Below are 16,536 nucleotides of genomic sequence, written 5' to 3'. Positions count from 1 at the left end.
AATCGTACCAGGGTCTGTAGTGACGCCTCTAGCATTGAGATGCAGTGCTTTAGACCGCTGAGCCACTCGGGAGCCTGGAACTTGAATGCAGCACTACATGGTCAGTTTGACTGACAGGTATTCCATGCTGCCTTTCTAGGATACTCCCAGTTGAAAGCAGATTTGAGTTCCCAGAGTTATGACATTGTCAGATATTATGCTGTATCTACAGTATGTATCTACAGTATGTATCTACTGTATCTATCTATAGTATGTATCTACAGTATGTATCTATAGTATGTATCTACAGTATGTATCTACTGATCTATCTATAGTATGTATCTATAGTATATATCTACTGTATCTATCTACAGTATGTATCTACAGTATGTATCTATAGTATGTATCTATAGTATGTATCTATAGTATGTATCTACAGTATGTATCTACTGTATCTATCTATAGTATGTATCTACAGTATGTGTCTACAGTATGTATCTACTGTATCTATCTATAGTATGTATCTACTGTATCTATCTATAGTATGTATCTACAGTATCTATCTACTGTATCTATCTATAGTATGTATCTATAGTATGGATCTACAGTATGTATCTACTGTATCTATCTATAGTATGTATCTACAGTATGTGTCTACAGTATGTATCTATAGTATGTATCTATAGTATGTATCTACAGTATGTATCTACTGTATCTATCTATAGTATGTATCTACAGTATGTGTCTACAGTATGTATCTATAGTATCTACTGTATGTATCTACTGTTGCAGTTTTGGCCTTGTACAATATTGCTCTTTAAATCTGACACAAATGCACAAGATATTGCAAATCCAGAAATGTACAATAACATTCACCTTGAATATTATAGAACCATATGCTATCTTGCTGGAAGTCTGAACTGCACTCATCCATAACCTCCTATAGCCTGCCTCATGTTATCACTAGTGCAGTGTCCCACACACAGCCTCTGTTCCATCAACATGTTATAAATCACATAGTTGAATTGATTCATCTTACAGTAACACACAATGACATACAAGTGCAATCTGCCCTGTTTTGAAACATCATGCAATTATCTCAGAAATGTCTCAATCCCCTTTTCAGGCAATAGGTTTAATAATCTCATCATTGAATGGTGATATGCAAATGTTATTCACTAACTTTGGGGGGTTGTAGTCTGTCTGCAACGTTTCAGATGTGACTGAAAACCACTTATATAAACGGATCAGTCAGTAACGTTACTTTCTTCCATTTGTGTGGTGGGAGAGATTGGGTGTGCGGCTGATAAGAATGTGCTGGCGTAAGGTGTAGAATTTCAGGGAACATTTTTCTCAAGTCACGTTGGCTGCCCCCCCACAACTTGTCCCAATGCCTCGAGGCGCCCTGCGAGCGGATATAAAGAGGCATCAGAAAGCGAAGGGTCTTCCATTCATTCTCAGAACTCCTGACATTCAGGTGGATCTTGTCCTGCCGCGAAGCCGCCCGCTGCTAGAATATCCCAAATAGCCATCACCATTATCAGGTCGGACAATGCTGCGAGTCAGGTGTCTCAGAGGAGGTAGCAGGGGGGCCGAGGCCGCCCATCTGATCGGAGCTATGGTTGGTATTTAGTTCCTGTTTTTTGTTTATTCAGAAATGTACAAAATCATAAAATGTGGAGATCTCTCAGGAGAGCGCAGCTGCGGCAAACAGCTGTTGGCTGTCACTCAGAAAAGTGAACACATTTAAGTTTTTTATAATTAGAATATATTTTTTTTATTAATTGAGTTTGTTCTGATTACTTTGAACATTATTCTTTAAAATAAAATGAATAGGCTATTTTCTTACTCTTTCTTTTCACAGCAAAATACTCAAATAAATGTAGGCCTACCAATCAAAAAGCATGTCATTTTCTTTCATTAATTGATTTTGTCCGGACATAGACGAGTATTTGTTTCAAGTAAAACGAATATAGCAGCATTACTTGCGTCACTCAAGAATTTCGCATGCTGTTCTCTGGAATTGAGAATTAAGTCAATTCCTTCTGCACAAAGTAGAATGCAAAATTGCTACAGAAATTAAAACTTTAACCTATGTATTTATTGGAAGAGAACATTTCTGCTTTATTTGTAAATGTGTAAGAGAGAGAAATGTGTCCGGCAGCAAATTTTTGCGCGTGAGTGACAGTGGACAGCTGTTGCGGGCCCTCCCTGAACCCACTGACACTGAGAGCTGCGCATGCGCCCGCTGACCCCATGAAATTATACCTCCAACCAAGATAAGTGCGTTTATCAAGCGCACCTTGACTCAAAACCAACAGGCCTTATCTAACACAGCTCTGTTAGGCTTTACCTTATATTGACCAATGGTTTTCCTTTTGGCCTTGTAATGCATCTGTCTTTGTGAAATGTAGAATGTGCATGATAAGGCTTACTGCAACAGATTGAGCTAACAGGTTAGTCCTTGGTCTACTTACTGCAACAGATTGAGCTAACAGGTTAGTCCTTGGTCTACTTACTGCAACAGATTGAGCTAACAGGTTAGTCCTTGGTCTACTTACTGCAACAGATTGAGCTAACAGGTTAGTCCTTGGTCTACTTACTGCAACAGATTGAGCTAACAGGTTAGTCCTTGGTCTACTTACTGCAACAGATTGAGCTAACAGGTTAGTCCTTGGTCTACTTACTGCAACAGATTGAGCTAACAGGTTAGTCCTTGGTCTACTTACTGCAACAGATTGAGCTAACAGGTTAGTCCTTGGTCTACTTACTGCAACAGATTGAGCTAACAGGTTAGTCCTTGGTCTACTTACTGCAACAGATTGAGCTAACAGGTTAGTCCTTGGTCTACTTACTGCAACAGATTGAGCTAACAGGTTAGTCCTTGGTCTACTTACTGCAACAGATTGAGCTAACAGGTTAGTCCTTGGTCTACTTACTGCAACAGATTGAGCTAACAGGTTAGTCCTTGGTCTACTTACTGCAACAGATTGAGCTAACAGGTTAGTCCTTGGTCTACTTACTGCAACAGATTGAGCTAACAGGTTAGTCCTTGGTCTACTTACTGCAACAGATTGAGCTAACAGGTTAGTCCTTGGTCTACTTACTGCAACAGATTGAGCTAACAGGTTAGTCCTTGGTCTACTTACTGCAACAGATTGAGCTAACAGGTTAGTCCTTGGTCTACTTACTGCAACAGATTGAGCTAACAGGTTAGTCCTTGGTCTACTTACTGCAACAGATTGAGCTAACAGGTTAGTCCTTGGTCTACTTACTGCAACAGATTGAGCTAACAGGTTAGTCCTTGGTCTACTTACTGCAACAGATTGAGCTAACAGGTTAGTCCTTGGTCTACTTACTGCAACAGATTGAGCTAACAGGTTAGTCCTTGGTCTACTTACTGCAACAGATTGAGCTAACAGGTTAGTCCTTGGTCTACTTACTGCAACAGATTGAGCTAACAGGTTAGTCCTTGGTCTACTTACTGCAACAGATTGAGCTAACAGGTTAGTCCTTGGTCTACTTACTGCAACAGATTGAGCTAACAGGTTAGTCCTTGGTCTACTTACTGCAACAGATTGAGCTAACAGGTTAGTCCTTGGTCTACTTACTGCAACAGATTGAGCTAACAGGTTAGTCCTTGGTCTACTTACTGCAACAGATTGAGCTAACAGGTTAGTCCTTGGTCTACTTACTGCAACAGATTGAGCTAACAGGTTAGTCCTTGGTCTACTTACTGCAACAGATTGAGCTAACAGGTTAGTCCTTGGTCTACTTACTGCAACAGATTGAGCTAACAGGTTAGTCCTTGGTCTACTTACTGCAACAGATTGAGCTAACAGGTTAGTCCTTGGTCTACTTACTGCAACAGATTGAGCTAACAGGTTAGTCCTTGGTCTACTTACTGCAACAGATTGAGCTAACAGGTTAGTCCTTGGTCTACTTACTGCAACAGATTGAGCTAACAGGTTAGTCCTTGGTCTACTTACTGCAACAGATTGAGCTAACAGGTTAGTCCTTGGTCTACTTACTGCAACAGATTGAGCTAACAGGTTAGTCCTTGGTCTACTTACTGCAACAGATTGAGCTAACAGGTTAGTCCTTGGTCTACTTACTGCAACAGATTGAGCTAACAGGTTAGTCCTTGGTCTACTTACTGCAACAGATTGAGCTAACAGGTTAGTCCTTGGTCTACTTACTGCAACAGATTGAGCTAACAGGTTAGTCCTTGGTCTACTTACTGCAACAGATTGAGCTAACAGGTTAGTCCTTGGTCTACTTACTGCAACAGATTGAGCTAACAGGTTAGTCCTTGGTCTACTTACTGCAACAGATTGAGCTAACAGGTTAGTCCTTGGTCTACTTACTGCAACAGATTGAGCTAACAGGTTAGTCCTTGGTCTACTTACTGCAACAGATTGAGCTAACAGGTTAGTCCTTGGTCTACTTACTGCAACAGATTGAGCTAACAGGTTAGTCCTTGGTCTACTTACTGCAACAGATTGAGCTAACAGGTTAGTCCTTGGTCTACTTACTGCAACAGATGGAGCTAACAGGTTAGTCCTTGGTCTACTTACTGCAACAGATTGAGCTAACAGGTTAGTCCTTGGTCTACTTACTGCAACAGATTGAGCTAACAGGTTAGTCCTTGGTCTACTTACTGCAACAGATTGAGCTAACAGGTTAGTCCTTGGTCTACTTACTGCAACAGATTAAGCTAACAGGTTAGTCCTTGGTCTACTTACTGCAACAGATTAAGCTAACAGGTTAGTCCTTGGTCTACTTACTGCAACAGATTGAGCTAACAGGTTAGTCCTTGGTCTACTTACTGCAACAGATTGAGCTAACAGGTTAGTCCTTGGTCTACTTACTGCAACAGATTGAGCTAACAGGTTAGTCCTTGGTCTACTTACTGCAACAGATTGAGCTAACAGGTTAGTCCTTGGTCTACTTACTGCAACAGATTGAGCTAACAGGTTAGTCCTTGGTCTACTTACTGCAACAGATTGAGCTAACAGGTTAGTCCTTGGTCTACTTACCTTTAAACCATAGTTATCATGGACTTGAAGAATCACCTCAGTTCAACTACTGATTGGAAAAATATACAAAACAAATCCACATGGAAGCTTAATATCTTAATCAATTTGATTATAATATAATGTTATATGGTAAACCTGTGAATGGCCCTGTAATCGTGTGTTGCGTTGCGGAGCCAGCAGTGTGACCCAGTGTGTTGCGTTGCAGAGCCAGCAGCGTGACCCAGTGTGTTGCGTTGCAGAGCCAGCAGTGTGACCCAGTGTGTTGCGTTGCAGAGCCAGCAGTGTGACCCAGTGTGTTGCGTTGCAGAGCCAGCAGCGTGACCCAGTGTGTTGCGTTGCAGAGCCAGCAGTGTGACCCAGTGTGTTGCGTTGCGGAGCCAGCAGTGTGACCCAGTGTGTTGCGTTGCGGAGCCAGCAGTGTGACCCAGTGTGTTGCGTTGCAGAGCCAGCAGCGTGACCCAGTGTGTTGCGTTGCAGAGCCAGCAGTGTGACCCAGTGTGTTGCGTTGCAGAGCCAGCAGTGTGACCCAGTGTGTTGCGTTGCGGAGCCAGCAGCGTGACCCAGTGTGTTGCGTTGCGGAGCCAGCACTGTGACCCAGTGTGTTGCGTTGCGGAGCCAGCAGTGTGACCCAGTGTGTTGCGTTGCGGAGCCAGCACTGTGACCCAGTGTGTTGCGTTGCGGAGCCAGCAGTGTGACCCAGTGTGTTGCGTTGCAGAGCCAGCAGTGTGACCCAGTGTGTTGCGTTGCGGAACCAGCAGTGTGACCCAGTGTGTTGCGTTGCGGAGCCAGCACTGTGACCCAGTGTGTTGCGTTGCGGAGCCAGCAGTGTGACCCAGTGTGTTGCGTTGCGGAGCCAGCAGTGTGACCCAGTGTGTTGCGTTGCGGAGCCAGCACTGTGACCCAGTGTGTTGCGTTGCGGAGCCAGCACTGTGACCCAGTGTGTTGCGTTGCGGAGCCAGCAGTGTGACCCAGTGTGTTGCGTTGCGGAGCCAGCAGTGTGACCCAGTGTGTTGCGTTGCGGAGCCAGCACTGTGACCCAGTGTGTTGCGTTGCGGAGCCAGCACTGTGACCCAGTGTGTTGCGTTGCGGAGCCAGCAGTGTGACCCAGTGGCGTACCACAGTTTCGCGCCCCGCAAGGTCTGAGCGAAACATGATTAAGGATTTTTTTTGGGGGAAAACAACTAACTTCCTACAATGCTACACATTTTGCTATGGGGCAAAGATAAATATTTGCAGTTTTATAGCTAATATGATGCTATTGTACACATTTTGCCATGAGGTTGAGAGAAAAGGTTTCAGTTTTACAGCACATTTCCTGTAATTCTAAACATTACATGAAATGTGTGACCACACCATGACATGTGAGTGGATGATACTGACGCAGCTGTTCATCTTCCCGCAGCTCGGCCGCGCCATGACTGGCTGGGTGCAGGGCACGTTCCAGAGCTACTCGAGTTCCGCTGCTGCCGCGCAGCCGCAACGCGCCCTGGAGGAGAACGCTGTCACTGAGCCTGAGCTACAGGAGTGTCCTGTCTGCGCCTACAACGAATGGGACCCGCTCGAAGAGGTGATCGTAGGCCGCGCCGAGAACGCGCGCGTCCCTCCTTTCACAGTAGAGGTCAAGGTGAGGTCATCAAGTCAGAACTCACAATTATGTAGAACAAATCTACATTATGTTCAAACTGAGATGTATGCATCATAAATATAGAAATATATTATTATTGCATTGAGTTGATGCAAAATTAGCTTATTCCAAATAGCAACCGCTTCCTTGCCAAATACATTCAAATCTTTAATGGGACTCACCAGCTCAAATAAAATATAAATCATTAGAGTAAATTACGTATTGAACTTTTGTCAACAGGCTAACACATATGAGAAGCATTGGCCCTTCTACCAGAAGTATGGGGGCCAAAGCTTTCCTGAGGACCACTTGAAGAAAGCTGTTGCTGAGATTGAAGAAATGTGCAATATTCTCCGCATGGAGGGAGTTACAGTTCAGAGACCTGAACCCATGGACTGGTCCTTCGAGTACAACACTCCAGACTTCACCTCTACTGGTAGGCAGAGGGGGAGCGCTACGGGATTGATTGATTGGTTAATTGATTGTTTTTTTGGTATATGGTTGAATTATTGATTGTTTGATAGAAAATTCACCACCTGAACACTGAGTAAAAAACCCCGTGTGTCTCTAACATGTCTCCTCTTCTCCACCCAGGCATGTACGCTGCCATGCCCAGAGACATCCTCATGGTGGTGGGGAATGAGATTATCGAGGCTCCCATGGCCTGGAGGTCCCGCTTCTTTGAGTACCGGGCCTACAGACCCCTCATCAAGGAGTACTTCAGAAAGGGTGCCAAGTGGACGACCCCCCCAAAACCAACCATGTCTGATGAGCTGTACGATCAGGTGAGGTGTTAGATGCCATCCTGACCCCGAGACTGTCTCACTCACTTCAGAGTCTCTGTTCCTGCAGGGATCACATACTAAACATGCATTCACTGTTATGTAAACCGCGGTGAATAAAAGCGTAGACTATACGTGGCATAGATTACTCTGTGCTTTGGCCATATCTCATATATCATGCTAGAAGTGACATATTACCCATGAGATTAGGCCAACATTTACTGTGTTTGTATTACCCATGAGATTAGGCCCAAGTTTAGTGTATTTGTATTACCCATGAGATTAGGCCCAAATTTTGTGTATTTGTATTACCCATGAGATTAGGCCCAAGTTTAGTGTATTTGTATTACCCATGAGATTAGGCCCAAATTTAGTGTGCTTGTATTACTCATGAGATTTGGCCCAAGAACAGGGTGTGTATTTTACTCATGTGGCAAGGGGCCATTTTAAAGGTACACAGTTCCTACATGACAACTTAAAGGCTGTAGATAATCAACCCCCCCGTTCCAACCTGTCGGTTTCTCTGACCTCTCCTTAAACTGAGACTCAGAGATGTGACATTGCCACGAGCAGCAGGGTTGACCAAAGATATTTAATATGAGTGTGATGCAAGAAGATGCACTCACACAGAGTATCTGTATGGGTACACTTCACTCTGCTGCAGTGTGATGGCTGCAGCCTGCCAAAAACGGTGGAGAAGTTTAGCTTCGTGTTTCAACTCTCTGTTGCGGAAATCGTCCCGATACTGCTGTTTACTTTGTTAATCACTGAGTCTACCTTTAAACCAGTCAGTCTCTGACCTCTGTCTGACCCCTCTCCCCACTCCAGGACTAACCTGTCTCTCTCTCTCTGCCCTGTCTGTCTCTCTAATCTGTCTCTCTCTCTTCCCCCCTCCAGGACTAACCTCTCTCTCTCTGCCCTGTCTGTCTCTCTAACCTGTCTCTCTCTCTCTCTGCCCTGTCTGTCTCTCTAATCTGTCTCTCTCTCTTCCCCCCTCCAGGACTAACCTGTCTCTCTCTCTCTGCCCTGTCTGTCTCTCTAATCTGTCTCTCTTTCTTCCCCACTCCAGGACTAACCTGTCTCTCTCTCTCTCTGCCCTGTCTGTCTCTCTAATCTGTCTCTCTCTCTTCCCCCCTCCAGGACTAACCTGTCTCTCTCTCTGCCCTGTCTGTCTCTCTAACCTGTCTCTCTCTATCTGCCCTGTCTATCTCTCTAATTTGTCTCTCCCTCCAGGACTAACCTGTCTGTTTCTCTCTGCCCTGTCTGTCTCTCTAACCTGTCTCTCTCTCTTCCCCCTTCCAGGACTAACCTGTCTTTCTCTCTCTGCCCTGTCTGTCTCTCTAATCTGTCGCTCTCTCTTCCCCCCTCCAGGACTAACCTGTCTGTCTCTCTCTGCCCTGTCTGTCTCTCTAACCTGTCTCTCTCTCTCTGCCCTATCTGTCTCTCTAATCTGTCTCTCTCTCTTCCCCCCTCCAGGACTAACCTGTCTCTCTCTCTGCCCTGTCTGTCTCTCTAATCTGTCTCTCTCTCTGCCCCCCTCCAGGACTAACCTGTCTGTCTCTCTAATCTGTCTCTCTCTCTCTGCCCCCTCCAGGACTAACCTGTCTGTCTCTCTAATCTGTCTCTCTCTCTCTCTCTGCCCCCTCCAGGACTAACCTGTCTGTCTCTCTAATCTGTCTCTCTCTCTGCACCCTCCAGGACTAACCTGTCTGTCTCTCTAATCTCTCTCTCTCTCTCTGCCCCCTCCAGGACTAACCTGTCTGTCTCTCTAATCTGTCTTTCTCTCTGCCCCCTCCAGGAGTACCCCATCCGCACGGTGGAAGACAGACACAAGCTGGCTGCCCAGGGAAAGTTTGTCACCACCGAACACGAGCCGTGCTTCGACGCCGCTGACTTCATCAGAGCTGGCAGGGATCTGTTTGTCCAGAGGAGTCAGGTTTGGAGGCCACAATGCCACATATTCGTTTATAGAGTCACACTGTGTTCACTCCTTAATCTAAAAAAAAGTATGTGGACACCCCTTGAAATTAGTGGATTCGTCTATTTCAGCCACACCCGTTGCTGACAGGTGTATAAAATCGAGTACACAGCCACGCAAGCTCCATAGACAAACATTGGCAGTAGAATGGCCTTACTGAAGAGCTCAGTGACTTTCAACGTGGCACCGTCATAGGATGCTACCTTTCCAACAAGTCAGTTCGTCAAATTTCTGCCCTAATAGAGCTGTCCCCGTCAACTGTAAGTGCTGTTATTGTGAAGTGGAAACAACTAGGAGCAACAACGGCTCAGACACAAAGTGGTAGGCCACACAAGCTCACAGAACGTGACTACGGACTGCTGAAGTGCGTAGCGTTTAAAAATCATCTGTCCTCAGTTGCAACACTCACTACCATGTTCCAAACTGCCTCTGGAAGCCACATCAGCACAATAACTGTTCGTTGGGAGCTTCATGAAATGGTCTCTCAGAAATGGTTTGTTGAGAGCGGTGTGGAAGAACTTGACTGGCCTGCACAGAGCCCTGACCTCAACCCCATTGAACACCTTTGGGATTGGAACGCTGACTGCGAGCAGGCCTAATCACCCAACTTCAGGGCCCGACCTCACTAATTCTGTTGTGGCTGAATGGAAGCAAGTCCCCTGCAGCGATGTTCCAACATCTAGTGGAAAGCCTTCCCAGAATAGTGGAGGCTGTTATAGCAGTAAAGGGAGGGGAACAACTCCATATTAATGCCCATGATATTGGAATGAGATGTTCAACGACCAGGTGTCGTTGTTTTGGCCTTATAGTGTAGCTACAGTTCACCTAATAAAGAGACTAAATAGTTTAGGAATGCAGAACTTGCCCAACAGAAGCCTACACTGCCTAGCTGCAATTAGATCCCCAGTCTGGAGCAAGAAGCAAGCCGACAGAACAGACAACTGGTGTTTAGACGGATTCCTGGCTCACTGAACACATTGAGTCCCTCTGAGGCCTTTTATTGTTTGTCAATGACCAAGTTCAGAGCCACTAATCACATACAGGCCTAGAGGCCTACGTACGGACCAGCTCTGTAGGACCACAGTGTTAACTAGTGAAGGTAATGAATTGAATTGGGTGCTCTGTAGGACCACAGTGTTAACTAGTGAAGGTAATGAATTGGATGCTCTGTAGGACCACAGTGTTAACTAGTGAAGGTAATGAATTGGATGCTCTGTAGGACCACAGTGTTAACTAGTGAAGGTAATGAATTGGATGCTCTGTAGGACCACAGTGTTAACTAGTGAAGGTAATGAATTGGGTGCTCTGTAGGACCACAGTGTTAACTAGTGAAGGTAATGAATTGGATGCTCTGTAGGACCACAGTGTTAACTAGTGAAGGTAATGAATTGAATTGAATGCTCTGTAGGACCACTGTGTTAACTAGTGAAGGTAATGAATTGGATGCTCTGTAGGACCACAGTGTTAACTAGTGAAGGTAATGAATTGGGTGCTCTGTAGGACCACAGTGTTAACTAGTGAAGGTAATGAATTGGATGCTCTGTAGGACCACAGTGCTAACTAGTGAAGGTAATGAATTGGGTGCTCTGTAGGACCACAGTGTTAACTAGTGAAGGTAATGAATTGAATGCTCTGTAGGACCACAGTGTTAACTAGTGAAGGTAATGAATTGGATGCTCTGTAGGACCACAGTGTTAACTAGTGAAGGTAATGAATTGAATTGAATGCTCTGTAGGACCACTGTGTTAACTAGTGAAGGTAATGAATTGGATGCTCTGTAGGACCACAGTGTTAACTAGTGAAGGTAATGAATTGGGTGCTCTGTAGGACCACAGTGTTAACTAGTGAAGGTAATGAATTGGATGCTCTGTAGGACCACAGTGTTAACTAGTGAAGGTAATGAATTGGGTGCTCTGTAGGACCACAGTGTTAACTAGTGAAGGTAATGAATTGAATGCTCTGTAGGACCACTGTGTTAACTAGTGAAGGTAATGAATTGGATGCTCTGTAGGACCACAGTGTTAACTAGTGAAGGTAATGAATTGGGTGCTCTGTAGGTAATGAATTGGGTGCTCTGCTTCGACGCCGCTGACTTCATCAGAGCTGGCAGGGATCTGTTTGTCCAGAGGAGTCAGGTTTGGAGGCCACAATGCCACATATTCGTTTATAGAGTCACACTGTGTTCACTCCTTAATCTAAAAAAAAGTATGTGGACACCCCTTGAAATTAGTGGCCTTTTATTGTTTGTCAATGACCAAGTTCAGAGCCACTAATCACATACAGGCCTAGAGGCCTACGTACGGACCAGCTCTGTAGGACCACAGTGTTAACTAGTGAAGGTAATGAATTGAATTGGGTGCTCTGTAGGACCACAGTGTTAACTAGTGAAGGTAATGAATTGGATGCTCTGTAGGACCACAGTGTTAACTAGTGAAGGTAATGAATTGGATGCTCTGTAGGACCACAGTGTTAACTAGTGAAGGTAATGAATTGGATGCTCTGTAGGACCACAGTGTTAACTAGTGAAGGTAATGAATTGGGTGCTCTGTAGGACCACAGTGTTAACTAGTGAAGGTAATGAATTGGATGCTCTGTAGGACCACAGTGTTAACTAGTGAAGGTAATGAATTGAATTGAATGCTCTGTAGGACCACTGTGTTAACTAGTGAAGGTAATGAATTGGATGCTCTGTAGGACCACAGTGTTAACTAGTGAAGGTAATGAATTGGGTGCTCTGTAGGAAGGTAATGTGAAGGTAATGAATTGGGTGCTCTGTAGGACCACAGTGTTAACTAGTGAAGGTAATGAATTGGATGCTCTGTAGGACCACAGTGTTAACTAGTGAAGGTAATGAATTGGGTGCTCTGTAGGACCACAGTGTTAACTAGTGAAGGTAATGAATTGAATGCTCTGTAGGACCACTGTGTTAACTAGTGAAGGTAATGAATTGGATGCTCTGTAGGACCACAGTGTTAACTAGTGAAGGTAATGAATTGGGTGCTCTGTAGGACCACAGTGTTAACTAGTGAAGGTAATGAATTGGGTGCTCTGTAGGACCACAGTGTTATCTAGTAAAGGTAATTGATTGGGTGCTCTGTAGGACCACAGTGTTAACTAGTGAAGGTAATGAATTGGGTGCTCTGTAGGACCACGGTGTTATCTAGTGAAGGTAATGAATTGGGTGCTCTGTAGGACCACGGTGTTAACTAGTGAAGGTAATGAATTGGATGCTCTGTAGGACCACACTGTTAACTAGTGAAGGTAATGAATTGGATGCTCTGTAGGACCACAGTGTTAACTAGTGAAGGTAATGAATTGGGTGCTCTGTAGGACCACAGTGTTAACTAGTGAAGGTAATGAATTGGGTAACGCAACACTTTCTTTTATGTCTCAGAAAGTGTTTACCTGGTATTCACAAGGAAATGATATGATTTCAAATAGGTACTTTCTGGAACTTGCTGTTGAATAATTCAACACATTTGGTAACTACCTGGTACCAAATGGTGTATAAATATTAGTACTAGATATTACTAAGCAATTATTAGGTATCATTTAAACATGTCATTCCTAAGTGAATAATATGTAAATAATAGAGGACTTTTACATAAAAAGTGTAAACAATTTATTGTTGATTGATTCCAGTCATTATTTGTCTATTTCCAGGTTACAAACTACATGGGGATTGAGTGGATGCGTCGCCATCTTGCCCCGGACTACAAGGTCCACATCATCTCATTCAAGGACCCCAACCCCATGCACATCGACGCCACCTTCAACATCATCGGGCCAGGACTGGTGCTGTCCAACCCTGACCGTCCCTGTCGTCAGGTCAGTCAGATGGAGAGAGAGAGGAAGAGCGGGAGGGAGGTGCAGAGAGAGGGAGGGAGTGAAGAGAGAATGAGAGGAGAGAGACGGGGAGGAATGGAGAGAGAGAGATGGGGAGGGATGGAGAGAGAGAGAGAGAGAGGGAGGGGGGTGCAGAGAGAGGGAAGGAGTGAAGAGAGAATGAGAGGAGAGAGACAGGGAGGAATGGAGAGAGAGCGAGAGAGAGGAGAGAGAAACAAGAAATGACAGTCCTGACCAGTTTACCCTTTCCCCCTGTATATACATTCCTGCACTGCCCTCTAGTGGAGTGGTGCTGTAACTGTTAAAACGCTACATGGGAAGAGACCTCTCTGTCTGACCCACAGCATCTCTGATTTCTCTCCTTCAGGTGGAGATGTTTGAGAAGGCCGGCTGGACCGTGGTGAAGCCTCCAACCCCTCTGATTCCAGATGGTATGATGTTGTTGTTGTTTGGGAATTCAAGACACCTATCAACAAAAGACAACCCTATTTCTAGCACTTCCTGATATGTTGATAGAAAACTCATACTCAGCACTGTCGGTGTGGTCTTTTCATGGTGTGACGATATCTATGAGTGTCTGGTTAGTAAATCTACCTGTTGTCCCATCAGATCACCCTCTGTGGATGTCCTCTAAGTGGCTGTCCATGAATGTCTTGATGCTGGACCCCAAACGGGTCATGTGTGATGCCAACGAGCACACCATCCACAAGATGTTTGAGAACCTTGGTGAGTAGAGCATGACCTTCATGTATGACCTATGACCTATTCATTAGAATCCCTCCACTAAGTATTTTATTCAACCATTTAGTTATTGACCTTTTATCTTTATTTAGTGATTGATAGATTTTATTAGTTTGTTTAAGTTAGTTCAGATAAAGTTCCAAGACAGACCTTTTGACAACTGCCATTCCTCTGGTTTATCTGACCTCCTTCGCTCCCTCCCTCCGTTCTCCAGGTATCAAGACCATCAAGGTGAACATCCGCCACGCCAACTCCCTGGGAGGAGGCTTCCACTGCTGGACTACCGACGTGCGTCGCCGTGGTTCCCTCGAGTCCTACTTCCACTAGCCATGCCAGAAACAGACAGTTTTTATTGAGCTTAAGTAAGGTTAAAGTCCCAATCAACAATCTGCAGTTGATTTTTCAATTTCAAAAAATGAAAACCACGTGTTGATTTAATAAAGTAAACAGTTATGTGCATGACAGTGCCTTTGGCGAAAACGCTTGGTTATGAGTTCATTTTAATGCTCAACAACAACAAAAGTTTTTTTTTTTTTACTTGATTTTTAGAAAGAAAAAAACATAAGTACTCAATATTCTCAATACATACTGTATTTCTGGCTTGGCTATTGTGAAGCAACGTTGTACCATCTGAACGACTCTAAGTAACATAAAAAAACGAGTCGTTTGTAAAGAGGACAGGGTAGGCTACTTTATGGGTATGATAACCATGACATCACACTTGGACTGCGTCTGAAATGGCACCCTATTCCCTATGTAGTGCACTTCTGAGTGGATGTTCGTTATACTACTTCCTTTTGAAAACTCAGAAAAAAAAGATCAACATTTATGTCAATTATCAATTGATGCTGCCATATGATTTTTTATTTATACGATTTTTTTTTATCTAAAAGAATGTGTCAAACTTTTTTATAGTAGATCATTATTATTAAACAATATGGTTTTTCTTATCTCAGGTATTTCTATTTTGTAAAAAAAAAAAAATGAGAAAAGAATGAATCAATTAAGACAAATGTATACTATATTATACTATATATATATATATATATATATATTGTATTTTATTTGGGCTCATACATTTTTCATTGTTTCCCAGAAATTAGCCTTTTATATATTTTCTTAAAAGGAGAATGAGGTCCATATCAGATATTGTGATACCTTGCAGACCTGGGTCAAATATCAAATACTTTCAAATACTTTCAAATACTGCACTTAATTTAGTTTGGACCGGTAGAATATAACCAATGTAATATGGTCCCGGAAGTACAAACGCCAAGCTAAATCAAGTGCAACTGAAATACTTTCAAGTACATGTATTTTTTCAAGTATTTTACATAAGTATTTTACACTATGTATTTGTCCCGGTCTGATACCTTATGCCTCTGCTGTCTTCTACAATAGCAACAGAGCCAGATCTATGCTAGTTATTTTCATTACACTGCTAAGCTGCTTCTGTTTGCATGGTCAAAAGACCAATAAGGTTCAGGAGGTCACTAGATTTGTCCCAAATGGCACCCTAATCCGTGTATAGTGCATAAAGTAGTGTATTATATATGGAATAGGGTACCATTTGGGACACACCATGTGTTTACGTCATTACAATCCTAGTTTACGTTCGTAGTAGTTTTTTCCTTGATGCACATGTAATGTACTCTTGGAGATCAAGTGTTTTGGATCTTGAATTGATATTCGATTGTTCCAAAGCATTGAAGATGGCTCAAGGATGCAATATAAATTATAAAAAATAAAAAATACATTTTGGGAGAAATATGTCATTATTATTACATTTAATAATATAGCATTATTGTTATATTTGATCTGTCTGTCTGTCTGTCTGTCTGTCTGTCTGTCTGTCTGTCTGTCTGTCTGTCTGTCTGTCTGTCTGTCAACCCAACCAGGGGGACTGACTCAATAAATGTTTATATCAAATAACTCAATGAGCTTATTCACATTGAATAAAACTATCTGTCTCAGCTGACAAAGTCCCATAGTGGCAACCTAGTTATAACAAGCCAGTTCCTGTAATGTTATTGGCTGTTCGTTTCTTTATTCCATGTGTAACTGTGTTGTTGTTTTATGTGTCGAACTGCTTTGCTTTATCTTGGCCAGGTCGCAGTTGTAAATGAGAACTTGTTCTCAACTTGCCTACCTGGTTAAATAAAGGTGAAATAATAAAACATGTATACAAATAGGCTAGAGACAAGGCCTCCACAAAACACAACTATGTTTTTTTCACATCTCTAATGTCTCCCATTTATGAAATGGATGGTTGAGTAAATATATTTTATTGCAAAGGTGGTTAAATTGGGGCAGCAGTTATTCTAGTGGTTAGAGCATTGGGCCAGTAACCAGCAGGTAGCCTAGTGGTTAGAGTGTTGGGCCAGTAACCAGCAGGTAGCCTAGTGGTTAGAGCATTGGGCCAGTAACCAGCAGGTAGTCTAGTGGTTAGAGCGTTGGGCCAGCAACCGAAAGGTTGCTAGATCGAATCTTCAAGCTGACAAGGTAGAAATCTGTCGTTTTACCACTGAACAAGGCAGTTCACTGTTC

At 43.5% G+C, this 16,536-nt stretch overlaps 1 protein-coding gene and 1 long non-coding RNA gene across 4 annotated transcripts; both read left to right on the top strand.

The window, feature by feature from the left end:
- The first annotated feature begins 1,339 nt into the window (after positions 1–1,339).
- Positions 1,340–15,753, top strand: gatm (glycine amidinotransferase (L-arginine:glycine amidinotransferase)). Its single transcript, XM_029720532.1, has 9 exons — positions 1,340–1,600; positions 6,421–6,642; positions 6,883–7,078; positions 7,237–7,427; positions 9,223–9,360; positions 13,066–13,230; positions 13,616–13,679; positions 13,858–13,974; positions 14,204–15,753. The coding sequence occupies exons 1-9, from the start codon at positions 1,532–1,534 to the stop codon at positions 14,314–14,316; spliced, it is 1,275 nt and encodes a 424-aa protein (XP_029576392.1). The 5' UTR covers positions 1,340–1,531; the 3' UTR covers positions 14,317–15,753.
- On the top strand, positions 10,111–12,642 carry LOC115166757 (uncharacterized). Of its 3 annotated transcripts, XR_003870358.1 has the most exons (3): positions 11,268–11,459; positions 11,719–11,792; positions 12,158–12,642. It is a non-coding gene; the product is annotated as an uncharacterized LOC115166757 (long non-coding RNA). The 3 variants fall into 3 exon arrangements; XR_003870359.1 differs by lacking the exons at positions 11,268–11,459; positions 11,719–11,792 and adding an exon at positions 10,111–10,501; XR_003870357.1 differs by lacking the exons at positions 11,268–11,459; positions 11,719–11,792 and adding an exon at positions 10,111–10,598.
- Positions 15,754–16,536: the final 783 nt, after the last annotated feature.

Source organism: Salmo trutta, chromosome 29 (genome assembly GCF_901001165.1).
Source record: "Salmo trutta chromosome 29, fSalTru1.1, whole genome shotgun sequence".
NCBI classification, from domain to species: Eukaryota; Metazoa; Chordata; class Actinopteri; order Salmoniformes; family Salmonidae; genus Salmo; species Salmo trutta.
Note: the sequence above shows the minus strand (reverse complement) of the source record. Positions and strands in the feature narration are given on the sequence as shown.